A 13,955-nucleotide genomic window follows, 5' to 3' on the forward strand; every position below is an offset into this window, starting at 1 on the left:
TCCACCCCCGTTCTGAGTCCATGGCCCTTCCCTCCTCCTTGGTTTCAGAACTTTGCTGCAACTCCGCAGACGTTTGATTTAGTTTGGTGATCCCCGGAAGATCAGCACCTCGGAAGAGGTTGGTGTCTTGCATATGTTCACCTTTGAGAAGGGGAGTTTCCTTCAGGATCTAGCAGTTGCCCAAAGAAAAGTGTAGGGGCTCCTGCGTTCCCCTCCTGACCTCCTGGGCCTGCCTGGACTTCTGCTCGGAGCAGAGGCTGCTGGCATACAGGTGAAATCCCAGAACTCCAATGTCTTCACATCAGGACAGGATCCAAGCATCTGAAGCAAGGCATCTCGCTTCAGGTTTCAACCTCGCTGGCCTCGCTGGCCAAAGGAAACATGGCTGCCCACAGATACAGCTCTGGCCTCTGGCTCCTAAGCCCTGGGGAAAAGCTTTGGTTCAGCCTTTGTTCTCCGGGCCAGAGGACAGGGTGGCATGAAGCAGGTAAAAACCACTGGGGCATGAGGTCTCAGGTCCAAGCCTGCACTGCTGTCTCTGAACCACCAGCTCTGTGGGGTCTGGGCCAGCGCAGCCTCAGCCAGACAACCTTTCACCAGGTAGGCAGCGCTGCCAGTGTCAAGGTCTTGGCAATGCTGGCTCACCTCCAGGCTGCACCCTCCCATTTCTGGATCCTATGAGGGGAAATGCAAAATGGGGCGGCCGCCCACCCAGTGCACCTGGAGGCAGGGCCAGGGAGCAGATCGGAGGCTGCAAGGGGGCCCCTCGCCCACCCTGGCCATCACTTCTGTGACACCCATCCCAACCCGCCCAACTGCCTAACCCTGTCATTTAGGGTCTGGCCTGAGGCTGGGCCATTCCCAAGGTTCAGGGGCAGGAGGATCCCATCTCTGAGACTTTGTTCTTCCATCCACTCTGCTTCCGGTGATCTTCAGCTGCTCGATGGGTCTGATTCTTGTCACTGTGCCAACCACGGAGCTCCCCATGACCCACATGCAAGACTGAGGTGGCAACTGTGCTGCTGTCACCCAGTGGAGGATGGAAGGGGATTCACAGGGCCCTCCCTGATGTCCTGGGTCACCTTACAAAGATACAACAGAGCCTGTTGGGGTGTGACACAGGCACCCTCTGCCCACCCAGGGCCACAGTGCTCACCAGAGGTCATGGTTCCCACCTGGAGTCGAAGTTCACACCCAGAGCCATGGTTCGCACCTGAGGTCACATTTTGCACCCAGAGTCACAGCTCTGCACAGCCCGAGGCTTCCCACTTAAAGACAAGCGTCCTGCCACCTGAGCAATTTCTCCAACCACAAAAGGCCAGGGCTGCAGCCAGCTAACGCAGAGAGCATTGTTGGAGAAGCACTCGCCTGCCTGGGCAGGACAACCCGGAGGTGCGTTGCGTTGTTCAAGGGCCCCACCAAGGCCAGGCCTCCGGCCACGGAGGTTACCCACTTACAAATGCACCTTTGTCAGCTCCCCCCAACTCCCCACTCTCCCACCATGTGTCCTGGGACCACCTCCCAAATAAACTCTTGGCGCTCAAATCCTCATCTCTGGGTTTGCTTCCAGGGACCAAGCAGACAAAACAATTCATCATAATGAACAGTCAGGATGCAATCCTGAAGTGCACTGGGGTCCCATAGCCGCAGCAGCCCCCATACCCTGGAGTTTAGCAGGGTCTCCCCAGCCTGCCCACTGCACCATGATTAGCCACAGAGCTCCACAGGCTTCTGGAAGGATCACCCTTAGGCCAGACAGAGGGTCCGAGCAGAGCCCTCACTTCCACAGGACCTGACAGAGCCCAGAATACTCCCAGTGACACCGGAATCTCCAGTCCCTGAGCAGGCCTCGGAGACCAAACCTAGGGAGGAAGCTTCCTTGGGACCTGAGTGTCCTCCCCTTGGGGCACCCCCCTCCCCACCTGGTAGATAATAGATGACAGCATGTTGGACAGGTGCACAGCACCTGTGAATGGGGAGGCTGTCATTGTCCACATCCTGAAGACCAGGTGGCTGTTCATGTCACCACTCAGTGCAGCTGACACTACTTGATCCTGTGACAGCAGCAGCAATTGCAACTGCACCAGAGGCCCCAGCACAAACTGCCCCGCTGAGCCCAGCCAGCCACAGAAAGGAGAGATGACAATTGGTTCTTGCTCCAAGATGCTGATATGGTTTGGACATGTGGGGAAACATATGGGTATCCTTATAAGAAAGCCAAACCCAGGGATGGGTGTCCCTATAAAAAAAGCCACTTGAAAGCAGAGACACAGACACACAGAGGAGAAGGCCACGTGATGACGAAAGCAGAGACTAGAGCGACGCTGCTGCAAGCCAAGGTGGCTGGCAACCACCAGATCCCAGAGAAGGCAGGAAAGGTCCTCCCTAGGAGCTCAGAGAGAGTAAGGTCCTGCTGGCACCTTGACTTTGGACTTCTGGCCTTCACAGCTGTGAGCACAAATCTCTACTCTTATAAACCCACTACCATTGGTGGCGGTTTGTCACAGCAGCCCCAGGACACCTACACACCACATAGACAAGGAGGTGGACACTGCTCTTGGGGCCAGGTTAACCGCGGAGCCTGGCCCGTAGGCACAGGACCACGGCCCCCAGCAACCCGTGGTCGACATCGATGCCGTGCAGGCCGATACTCACTGGTGGTGCTTCCAGACATCTGAATGATGCACTTGGAGTCGCGGCTCATTTCCCGGGAATTGAAGGGGCGGACCCGCACCGCCACCTTCACCGAAGCCCCGGCCATCGCTGTGGTCTTCGTGGGTCACTCCTTGCAGTAATGGGAGCCCCAGGGTGGGGGGAAACACCTTGGAAAAAAGGGAAACATGAATTAGAAACAATATCCGAAGAGGCAGGACAGGCACTCTGGCTGCAGCTGAAGCCACAGGTCTTCTCCACTCCACTCCAAAGCCCCCACGTGACATATGCACGGGGTGGAATCCACAAGGAGAGGGGGCAGCACAGATAATTCTAGAAAGCAGGAGCCCAGCGGGACCAGTGGAAGCCGACTTCACAAGCCTGGGGAAGCTGGAACCCAACGAAAGAAACAGAGCGACCTGGGTGTGAACGTGAAGGTGGCCTTCACACCCATGGCAAATTCCCCAAGAAGGGTCTTCCCCTGCAGACGCGGGCCCTGGTGGGCTCCATGACAGGTCCGGGCAGGCCCCAAGAGCCAGTGCTGGCTTCAGATCAGCATGTCAAGGGTGCTTTAAAACAGAACAGTGTTCCAGAATGCCCCATCACACCCTCCGCACCAAGCACCAGCTGATAGCCACGTCAGCAGTAGCATGGTCTCTGAATTAGCAAGAAAGAGAACTTTACTCAGAAATGAAAAGAACAGGACAGACAACCTCAAGCAGTGGAACAAAAACCAACATTTTCAGCCCAATTTCCTGCTGGTAATTCACGCAGAAGGAGGCGAGGAACACTCCCGAGCCCCACTGAGGAGGAGCAGCCCGCAAGTCATGGGAAATTCAGTACAAGCCAGGGCTGGGGGACCAGCCTCGGCCTTGCCTTTACCCCAGTGGTGTGACTCAGCTTCCTGGGCCTCAGTTTACCATCTGTGAAATGACAGCGTGGTGGTCAGGAACTCCAAAATGATTTGGCCTCTCGGGTGCTGGGACTCTGAGGAAGGCTGATGAAAACTGCCCACAAAACAGTGACGAAGCAGCCACTGCAAAAGGTCTTTCCAGGCTGACCAGTCAGATGCTGCTGCTTCCCCCGTGGGACTTGGGGCCTGAAGGATGGGGCTCCTGGGCACAGGGACAGGGACAGGCTCAGGACAGAGCTATTGGTTACAGGAATGGCCAGAGCTCCACGAAACAGAATTAATGCAACCTGACATGAGAGGTTTTCGCCAATTGGTATCTAAACGCTCTAGGGTGCCCGCTCAGTGGTGAGTCCCACATCACCAGAGGCATCCAAGTAGAGCAAAGGCTAGGTGGCCTCCTTGAAACCCTTCCACACTGACATTCCATGAAAAGGCGACCCTCTGCCTGGTCATCCCCATCCGTAAGTGCCACCCTTGGGGGAATGTGGCCAAACGCCCCCGTCTCACACTGCCCCAGCCTCACGGCTGTGAAGAAGGGACAAGCCCTCTGGGCTGCCCCGAAAGCTCCAGGATCAAGAGCAGGAGGGGTCTGTCTGCAGAAGGAAAGGGGGCACAGCGAGCCTGGGACCAAGGCAGATGCTGAACTCCTAGATTCCACCCAGGCCACTCCCCAGGATCCCCAGAACTCCTCTGCAGAACAGGCTGGATGTGGGGCAGGGCTGTCCCTCAGGCAAACAGCTCTTCAGAGGCTACAGCGGGGAAGGAAGTGCCAGAGCACCCTATGACTAAGTGGGGACAAGTTCCTGATGTGGCTGGACTCATGCCGGCTATACCACAGCCCCTCAGAGCCACAAGGTGCAGCTGCGTCTACACTCCAGAGTGCTTCTGCCAACTCTCTCTTCTCCTCACAGCCAGGAGTGGCCGCCAGCGTGGACGGAGGGATGACCTCTGAGAATCTGTGTTTCCTTGTGTTGAAATTCCTGCACTTTTAAAGCTGGAAGAAGTCTTAGGACATTCCAGCCGGGATGGAGAGAGGAACAGGCAAACTCACGAGTCTCTGGCTGAAGCACAAATCCCACAAGGTTTCCAGGGAGCCATTTTGCAGCATGCCCTGGACCTTTAGGAAAGTCTGTACCCTTTGACTCAGTAATCCCAAGTACTGAAATCAGAAATACTTCGAGATTAAGAAAATATTGATGAAAAGCAAATATTCAACAGTGCAAAATTTCCAGTTCTCCCCAAATTTAGCTATATAAATTCAGTGCAATTCCAATAAGCAAAATATTCCAACAGGACATTCAATGGAATTTGGCAGGACAAGAACACTTTGAAAAATGAGAACAAAGAGGGGAAACATCGCCTACCAGCTATCATATATCCTATAGAGCTACAATCATTTCCAAAGTCTAGAAATGACACGTGAACAGACTAGGCGTGTCCACAAGCAGACACACACACATACACACACATTAAAGAAAAAGGCAACAATTTAGGGAATGATGTAAGATCAGTATGGGACAACTGGCTTTCTCCATATTGGAAAAATAAAGCTAGATACAGAACTTGATCTTTAAAATGTAAATGCATTACAAGGACACAGAGAAGCCTCTGTTCTTGACTCTGGGGTGTGGAATATGCACACCACAAAGCATGGAAGGCGAAGGCGGCTTGGTGGGTGCAGTGGCCAGCAGCCGACAAACACACTGCTCAAGAGGTCCGACACCACACTGCAATGTGTGTGAAGGAATCAGTGTGCAGCCGCAAGCCAACATTCCAGAGGAGGGGCTGCCAAGACGGGAGCTGGCCTCCGCAGCACAGCCTCCGGGCATATTTGCATTCTGCGCATGGGTCAAGAGACTGGGAATCTGGAGTCTTCCCAGACAGTGAGCCATTGCTGAGGGACGGAGGAAGCTGCAGAGCTTTTGGGCAAGAGAAAGAAACTTGAGAGGCCAAGATTCCAGAAGAGAGAGGTAAAGAACTAAAATGAACAAATGCCCAAAATGCCCAGTCCTTCCCTTAAGACATCTGCCAAATTCTGAAGGTAAGAGAGATGGGATTTTAAAAACTCACACTGAAAACCAAAGAGGAGTCTTGCACAGTCTCAGATGCTAAGGAACAAAGATTTGAGTTCAGGGTCCTCCAGGAGGAGGATACCCAGTGATCACATCAGGCTCTGGCTGAAAGCCCAGGAAGGTACAAAACCTAAGAGCAGGGTAGAGCCATAGCTCAGATGAGCCTTATGAAAACTACAACCTGCCCTCACTTGGCTTAATTCGGATTTCAGTCTGGCTGCCTGGGAGAGAAAATGGAAGCCATCTGGAGCCTCTACACTCTTTTATTTTTATTTTTTCAAACTCTGTACTCTACATTCTTTTAATAGGCAATGTGTGACATCCAATCAAAACTTAGAAGGTGTAAAATAAAAAAGGACTCTGATTAAAAACAAAGAGGAAAAATAAAATATAAACACATGAGAAAAAAAAAAGAGACACATACCTACACATGATCCAGATCTAGGCATTATTAAACAAGGACTTTAGAACAATCCTGACTAATATATTCAAAATAAGAGCAAAAGGACAGACAATATAAATGGAAAATGGATAATTTTGCCAGAGGACTGGAAACTATAACAAATAATCAAAGGGAAATGCTAGATCTGGAAAACAAAATAACTAAAATTAGGAACTCAAGAGATTAGACACAGTTGAAGACAGTGTTAGTAAACTGGAGGATAGGTAATAGAAATATAGAAAATTTAAAACAGATAAGAAGAATGGAAAATATAGACATGAGAGCCAGAAAAGTATAGGACACACTGAAATGGTCAAATATACCTGTAACTGGAATCTAGGAGAAGAAATGGAATGGGGGTGCTGTGTTGAATGGAAATTCCTGTGTTGAAATCCTAACCCCTAAAGTGATGGTGTTAGGAAGTGGGGCCTTTAGAAGGTGACTAGGTCATGAGTGTGGAGCTTCACAAATGGGATCAGTGCCCTTGCGAAAGAAATGCCAGAGACACCCCTCAGCCCCTCCACCACATGAGAACAGGGCAAGAAGGCGTCTAGGAGCCAGAAAGCAGATCCTCAGCCAATGTGCCTTGCTCTTGAGCTTCCCAGCCTCCAGAACCATGAAAAATAAATTCTGTTATTCATAAGCCACCTGGTTTGTGATATTTTTGTTATAGCAGCTGGAATGGACCAAGACGGGGGAGAAGCAGTATTTACAAAACTAATGACCACGGATTGTCCAAAGCTGCTGAAGCACATCGACCCACAGGTTCAAGAAACTCTACAAACACAAAGCAAGACAAACAAGAAAGCCACACAAGGCACAGCACTACAACAACGCTAGGACCAAGGATGAAGAGATAAAGCTTAAAGTCAGCCAGGAAAAAAAAAAGGCCGGGCGTGGTGGCTCACGCTTATAATCCCAGCACTTTGGGAGGCCAAGGCGGGTGGATCACAAGGTCAGGAGATTGAGACCACAGTGAAACCCCATCTCTACTAAAAATACAAAAAATTAGCCAGGCATGGTGCAGGCGCCTGTAGTCCCAGCTACTCGGAGAAGCTTAGGCAGGAGAATGGCGTGAACCTGGGAGGCAGAGCTTGCAGTGAGCCGAGATTGTGCCACTGCACTCCAGCCTGGGTGACAGAGCGAGACTCCATCTCAAAAAAAAAAAAAAAAAAGAAATTGACAACTGACTTCTCAACAGAAATAATAGAAACCAAAAGACAAGGTTGCAAGGTTTCAACATGATCATGAAAGAGGTCATAGTAATCATTTACATTCGATTGTCAACGATACATGTTGTCATTGCTAGGGTAATCATTTAGAAAGTAGAAAACTAATGTATAACTAACAAGTTAATAGAAAAATACCCAAAAATTAAAATTTATTTTATGAATCTAATAGAAGGCAATGAAGGAGAAAAACAGAATATGAAAAGATAACATCAAGTGGAAAAGAAAGAGTTAAGATTGCAGATAAAAGGTCAACTCAGTATGAACTAAATACAACAAGTAAAACATTAAAAATTGTCAGACCAGATTTTTTTAAAATTATATTCTGTTAATGACTCTACATACAAAGACACAGAGAAGTTCAAAATAGAAGGATGAAAATTTGTGCTTGCTCTATCAGCCACTGAGGAGGAGAAAATATATATCGTACACATTATTTTGTTTATTTATTTTGAGACCAGGTCTCCTGTCTCTGAGACTAGAGTTCAGTGGCATGATCTTAGCTCACTACAGCCTTGACATCCTAGGCGTAAACAATCCTCCTGCCTCAGCTTCTCGAGGACCTGGGACTATAGGCACATGCCACCATACCTGGCTAATATTTTTATTTTTTATTTTGTAGGGATGGGGTCTCACTATGTTAGCCAGGCTGGTCTTGAGTTCCTGGGCTCAAATGATCCTCCTATCTCAACACCCCAAAGTGCTGGGTTTCTAGGTGTGAACCACCACGCCCAGCCTCATACATATTCTTTTAAAGTGCACACAGAATGTGTGCTAAAATTTGCCATATGTTGGTCATAAAGCAAACTTCCACACGTATCCATCTTAAATTCAAGTTATAAGGTAGATGTTCTCTGATCACAATAGAATTATGCTATACACCAATACCCTAAAAAAAAAATCACCTACAAAACAGTCCAATTGCTTGGACCCTAAGCAATGCAATTTAAAAAACCCATGGGTCAAAGAAATCATCACGCTGGATATTAGAAAATATTTTGAATGAGTGATAATGAAGATACATGTCAAAGCTGTGGCAAAGGTCCTGCGGAACTTAGCTAAAGCAGGACTGACGAGGAAATGCACAGCCTTAAAGGCATGGGGATGAGGAGGGCGGCCCCACGTCATCCCCAGTTTGGTTCAGACCCCAGTGTCCCCGAGGGAGCTGTGGTTGGCTTGGGAAGACTTTCGAGTGGTCACAAAGGCTTGCCTTGGGAGGGACCTGAGGTTCCGCTCTTGCGAATCTGCTAAATCAGTTACCACGTGGGTCTGCTTTTCACGTCCAGAACGTGGCTGCTAAATGTTCTCTCCTGTTTTTTCATTATTATGGGAGTGTTTAGGTCTTTTTTTAGTTTACCTTTACCTTTATTTTAGTGGCATTTCAGGAGGGAGAGATGATAAATGGATGAATACCAAAAATAGGACATTGAAAACAATAAATCAAACACAGAAGGGTAAACATTTTATAATTCTATTTACAGAACTGCTAAAACAGGCAAGAATCAGCAGAACAAGCACATTACTTAGTAATATACAGCTAAATTTTAAAAACAGCTAAGAGAGTTGAAAAAAATTGGGTATGAGGAACAAAGGCTGCTGATTTTCTAAACAAATTTTATAAAATTTTTTACTGTTCTACACTGTGCCCATACTTAACCTAAAAGAATCATTTTAAAATCATAACCAAACAGTTGAGGTAACATAAATAGAAATTCCTCATTTTGGTTGACAAATACTGGTATGTGTGAATTCAAAACTCAGTTTGCTCATTAAAATTAGTATTTCCTGCCCGGGTTGGGCATGGTAGCTCATGCCTGTAATCCCAGCACTTTGGAAGGCTGAGGTGGGTGGACTGCAAGGTCAGGAGTTCGAGACCAGCATGACCAAGATGGTGAAACCCCCGTCTCTACTAAAAATACAAAAATTAGCTGGGCACGGTCGCGGGTGCCTATAATCCCAGCTACTTGGGAGGCTGAAGCAGGAGAATTGCTTGAACCTGGGAAGCAGAGGTTGCAGTGAGCTGAGATCACACCACTGCACTCCAGCCTGGGTGACAGAGTGAGACTCTGTCTCAAAAAGTAAATAAATAAATAAATAAAATATCAATAATATTTCCCAACAGAGAGCAAAAGGGCTGAATGGAGGCTTCTACTTCTGCAGTATGGTGGGTGAGACACCCTCCATTATAAAGCACCTAGAAATTCAGGATAAATAACAAACATCAGAAGAAAATAAGAGGACTCCTCAGAAGGAAAGAAAAAAGAGGAAGAAGGAGAAGAAATTAAGGTGGCGACAAAGCTACTGACATTTGATAATACCAGAAACCCAAAGAATTTGATTTCACCTCCTGTTGGTGGAATGGGAAGCAGGACCTCAAAGACACATAAAGTGGGAATAGAACCAAGTCACCACAATCCGTCAAAGCTACAACCTCTGTGAAATGGAAGACTGGGTAAAAAACGGGACACAGGGGAATTAATCTGAATGACAGCCAACTCTAGGTGGCTAAAAAGCAGTGTTACTGAGAATTTAAGGCCAGAGGCCTGTCCTCATAAAGTTTGGGTTTCAAATTTACAACACCTGCATGATCAGTGAAACCCAAATTTGAGAAGTAGCTCAGTGTAGTTCTCAGGAGTTAGCACTCAAAGCACCCAACAAAGCACATACAAATCCTCCCAGGAGAAGGTTTCCTTTCCCACAGCCCCAAGATTCCCAAAGATGAACATCTGTCAAATGTTAGCTCACAATGAAATATTACCAAACACTTGGAGAAGCAATTCACCATAAGCAAGAGTCACCAAAAAAGGAGGGAAGAGAAAAAGGAAAGGGAAGGGAAGGAAGAAGGGAAGGAGAGGGGAGGGAGAGGGGAGGGAGAGGGGAGGGAGAGGGGAGGGAAAGCGGAAGGAAGGGAGAAGAAAGAAAGAGGGAAGAGAGGGATTAGATCCTCAATGACTTCAGATATTAAAATTGTCAAATACAGATTATAAAAATAAGTTGGCTTAAATGCTCTAAGAAACAAGCAGAAATGAAAAACAATGGGGTAAAATATGAGAAAGAACCATGCAGAACTTCTAGAAATAAAATGTAATTATTTAAAACTGAAAGCTTAGCAGACAGGCTAATCAGCAAATTAAATGGAGCTCAACAAAGAATTAATGAACTGGAAAATATGTCAGAAAAATATTACCCAAAATGACCCCAGAAAGAAAAAAAGGATGAAAATATAAAACCTAAGTTCAGAGTCATGTAATAAGGAGGAATTCATTAATTTATCATGACAGGTATTTTAACACATTTCTCACTAATTGGTAGATCAAGCAGATATATAATTAGTAAGAGCATAGCATGAGTAACACAATAATCATGAATTAATGGACATATGTGCCTCTTGCAGAAAATTAGAGCAACATTCTTTTCCACCACATATGAATATTTACAATATTCTACCATGTACTAGACCATAAAGCAACTCCCAGTGCTTTCAAAGACCTGTATCAAATAAACCATGTAATTTGAACACAATTAGACTAAAATTAATTTAAAATAATTAAAACCCGTATGTTTAGAAATTTAAAAAATAAACTTATAAATAACAAACCAAAGGGAAATTATGATGAAAATATAAAAATACTTACTAAATGGAAATGAAAACACTACTAGCAAAACATGGAGTTTTCATGTCCAGCCATGATGGAGTCCCAGGGACCAGACTTAACCTCTCACTGTAAACAATAACTAGCAAAGAAGACAAAATATACAGAAATAACTGTGCTCAAACGTCAGACAATAGGCAGTGCAGGACTGTGATCCCCGAGAGAAGGGGCACATACTAGGTGAGCCCTACGGTCACTCCAAATCTGCCTGGAGGCAGGCACAGCGAGGTAGGACCCAAGCACCTTGGCAGCTTAGACAGGTTGAAAACATGGCGGTCAGAGCTTGGGTGGGCGGAGGCAGCTGGAGGTTGTGAGTTAGAGTTCTGGAAGAAAGGAGCTGCTCAGTAGAAGTTCAGAAATTTACACAGGGGTACCCTTAAGTCTTTTCAGAGTACTAGTCCATTCCCAGATGATCCAGACACAAAAAGACTGGGCCGTTGTAAGCTGAACGATTCCCAAAACTCACACAAAGTAAGGAGACATCTGTGATCCAATCAGCCAGAATAGGGAGTCCTCTTTAGCCTCCATTCCAGATATTCCGTGGAGACCCTGGAGAAGTCATGCCCTAGGTGGGGGACTAACCTATTCCTGCAAGTGGTCTACTCCAGACCAACTCTAGAAAAGTTTAAGAACAGGCCTTGACTGATCAAACTGGTCTTCAAGTAAGTTAAGCACCTGCCAAGACAAAGCCCAAAATGCACTAAAGCAAGAAATATAAGTCAGACACTCTAAAATATAAAAATCATGTCTAGCATCCAATCAAAAATTACTAGATCTGCTAAGAACCAGGAAAATGTGATGCATAACTATGAAGAAAAAGTAAGCAATAGAAACACGAATTTTCCTACAATTATTAAAGAAATTGATCCAATAGTTAAAAAATCTACCCACACAAAAAGGTAGCAGGTTCAGACACCTTATAGGTGAGTTCCACCAGACCTTTTTTTAAAACATAATATCAATCCTATACAAACCCTTTATGAGGATGGAGGAAAGAGAGGGAAAGACCCAAAGAATATAAAGTCATCCCTCAGTATCCGTAGGAGATTAGTTCCAGGACCCCCCACAGATGCCAAATCCACAGATGCTCAAGTCCCTCATACGAGCTAGTGTGGTATTTGCATTTGACCTACACATCCTCATATACATACATATACACACACACATATATACACACAGATGTATACACACATATAGACACACATATACACATATATATACATATATATACACACACACACATAGAGAGAGAGAGAGAGAGAGAGAGACAGAGTTTTGCTCTTGTTGCTCAGGCTGGAGTGCAATGGTGCGATCTTGGCTCACTGCAACCTCCGCCTCCCGGGTTCAAGTGATTCTCCTGCCCCAGCTTCCCTAGCATGTACCACCAGGCATGCACCACCGCACCCAACTAATTTTTTATTTTTAGTAGAGATGGGGTTTCTCCATGTTGGTCAGGCTGGTCTTGAATTCCTGACCTCAGGTGATCTGCCTGCCCTGGCCTCCCAAAGTGCTGGGATTACAGGCGTGAGCCACTGCGCCCAGCCCCTTCCATATATTTTAAATCATCTCAAGATTAGTTATAATACCAAATACAATGTGAATGCTATGTATTAATAAATAGTTACTATACTGTATTGTCCAGGTAATAGTGACAGGGGAAAAAAACGTTCGTACATGTTCAGTATAGACAAATCATTCTTTTCTTCCAAAAATTTTGATCTGGTTGAATTCACAGATGCGGAACCCACAGATATAGAGAGCCAACTGTACTCCTAGCTCATTCATTGATGTTAATAGAATTTTAGCATCAAAGTAAACAAGAAAAATTTGAGAAAGATTATAGACCAATTTTACTGATGAACATAGGTAGGAAAGTCTGAAAAATTAGCAAGAAAATACAGTAACAAATAAAAAGGGCAATGTAGGTAAGCATATGCCAGGAATACCAGTATAGCTTGACATTAGGATAGCTGTTATTATAATTTTCAAATTAAAGAAGAAAGAATACGAGGCCCTCAATAGATACTAAAAAAGCGTTCCATAATTTTCAACACTCATTTGTGATAAAATTCTAAGCAATATTAGAATAAAAGAAAACTTTTTTAACCTCATAATACCTATCTAATAAAAACCTACCCAAACATCACACGTAATGGTAAAATGATTGCTTTATGACCAGCATATGGCAAATTTTAGCACACATTCTGTGTGCACTTTAAAAGAATATGTATGAGGCTGGGCATGGTGGCTCACACCTGAAATCCCAGCACTTTGGGGAGTTGAGATAGGAGGATCATTTGAGCCCAGGAACTCAAGACCAGCCTGGCTAACATAGTGAGACCCCATCCCTACAAAATAAAAAATAAAAAAATTAGCCAGGTATGGTGGCATGTGCCTATAGTCCCAGGTCCTCGAGAAGCTGAGGCAGGAGGATTGCTTAAGCCTAGGATAGGAACATTTCCTTTAAATTCAGAAACAAGTCCAGGATGCTTGCTATCTCTACTTCTCGCTATTGTAGGAGAGGTTCTAGCCAGACCAGTAAGACAGGAAAATAACAAACAACATAATACGAATTTGAAAGGAAGAAACCTGCCGGGCGCGGTGGCTCACGCTTGTAATCCCAGCACTTTGGGAGGCTGAGATGGGCAGATCACGAGGTCAGGAGATCGAGACCATCCTGGCTAACACGGTGAAACCCCGTCTCTACTAAAAAAAAAAAACACAAAAAACTAGCCGGGTGAGGTGGCGGCGCCTGTAGTCCCAGCTACTCGGGAGGCTGAGGCTGAGGCAGGAGAATGGCGTGAACCCGGGAGGCAGAGCTTGCAGTGAGCTGAGATCCGGCCACTGCACTCCAGCCTGGGCGACAGAGTGAGACTCCGTCGAAAGAAGAAAGAAAGAAAGAAAAGAAAGAAAGAAAGAAAGAAAGGAAGGAAGGAAGGAAGGAAGGAAGGAAGGAAGGAAGGAAAGAAAGAAAGAAAGAAAGAAAGAAAGAAA

General features: G+C 46.1%; 1 protein-coding gene across 2 annotated transcripts in view; it reads right to left on the reverse strand.

Annotated features, from left to right (window-relative positions):
- Positions 1-13,955, reverse strand: part of KIF1A (kinesin family member 1A) — a 108,445-nt gene that overhangs the window by 81,770 nt on the left and 12,720 nt on the right. For both annotated transcript variants that reach the window (XM_017860698.1, XM_017860697.1), the window contains exon 2: positions 2,656-2,822. In XM_017860698.1, the coding sequence (XP_017716187.1) occupies positions 2,656-2,761 (106 nt within the window). In that variant the 5' untranslated portion in view covers positions 2,762-2,822. The remainder of the gene's footprint in view (positions 1-2,655; positions 2,823-13,955) is intronic.

The sequence above is a fragment of the Rhinopithecus bieti genome, unplaced genomic scaffold, assembly GCF_001698545.2.
Source record: "Rhinopithecus bieti isolate Rb0 unplaced genomic scaffold, ASM169854v2 scaffold_56246, whole genome shotgun sequence".
In the NCBI taxonomy this organism is placed as follows: Eukaryota; Metazoa; Chordata; class Mammalia; order Primates; family Cercopithecidae; genus Rhinopithecus; species Rhinopithecus bieti.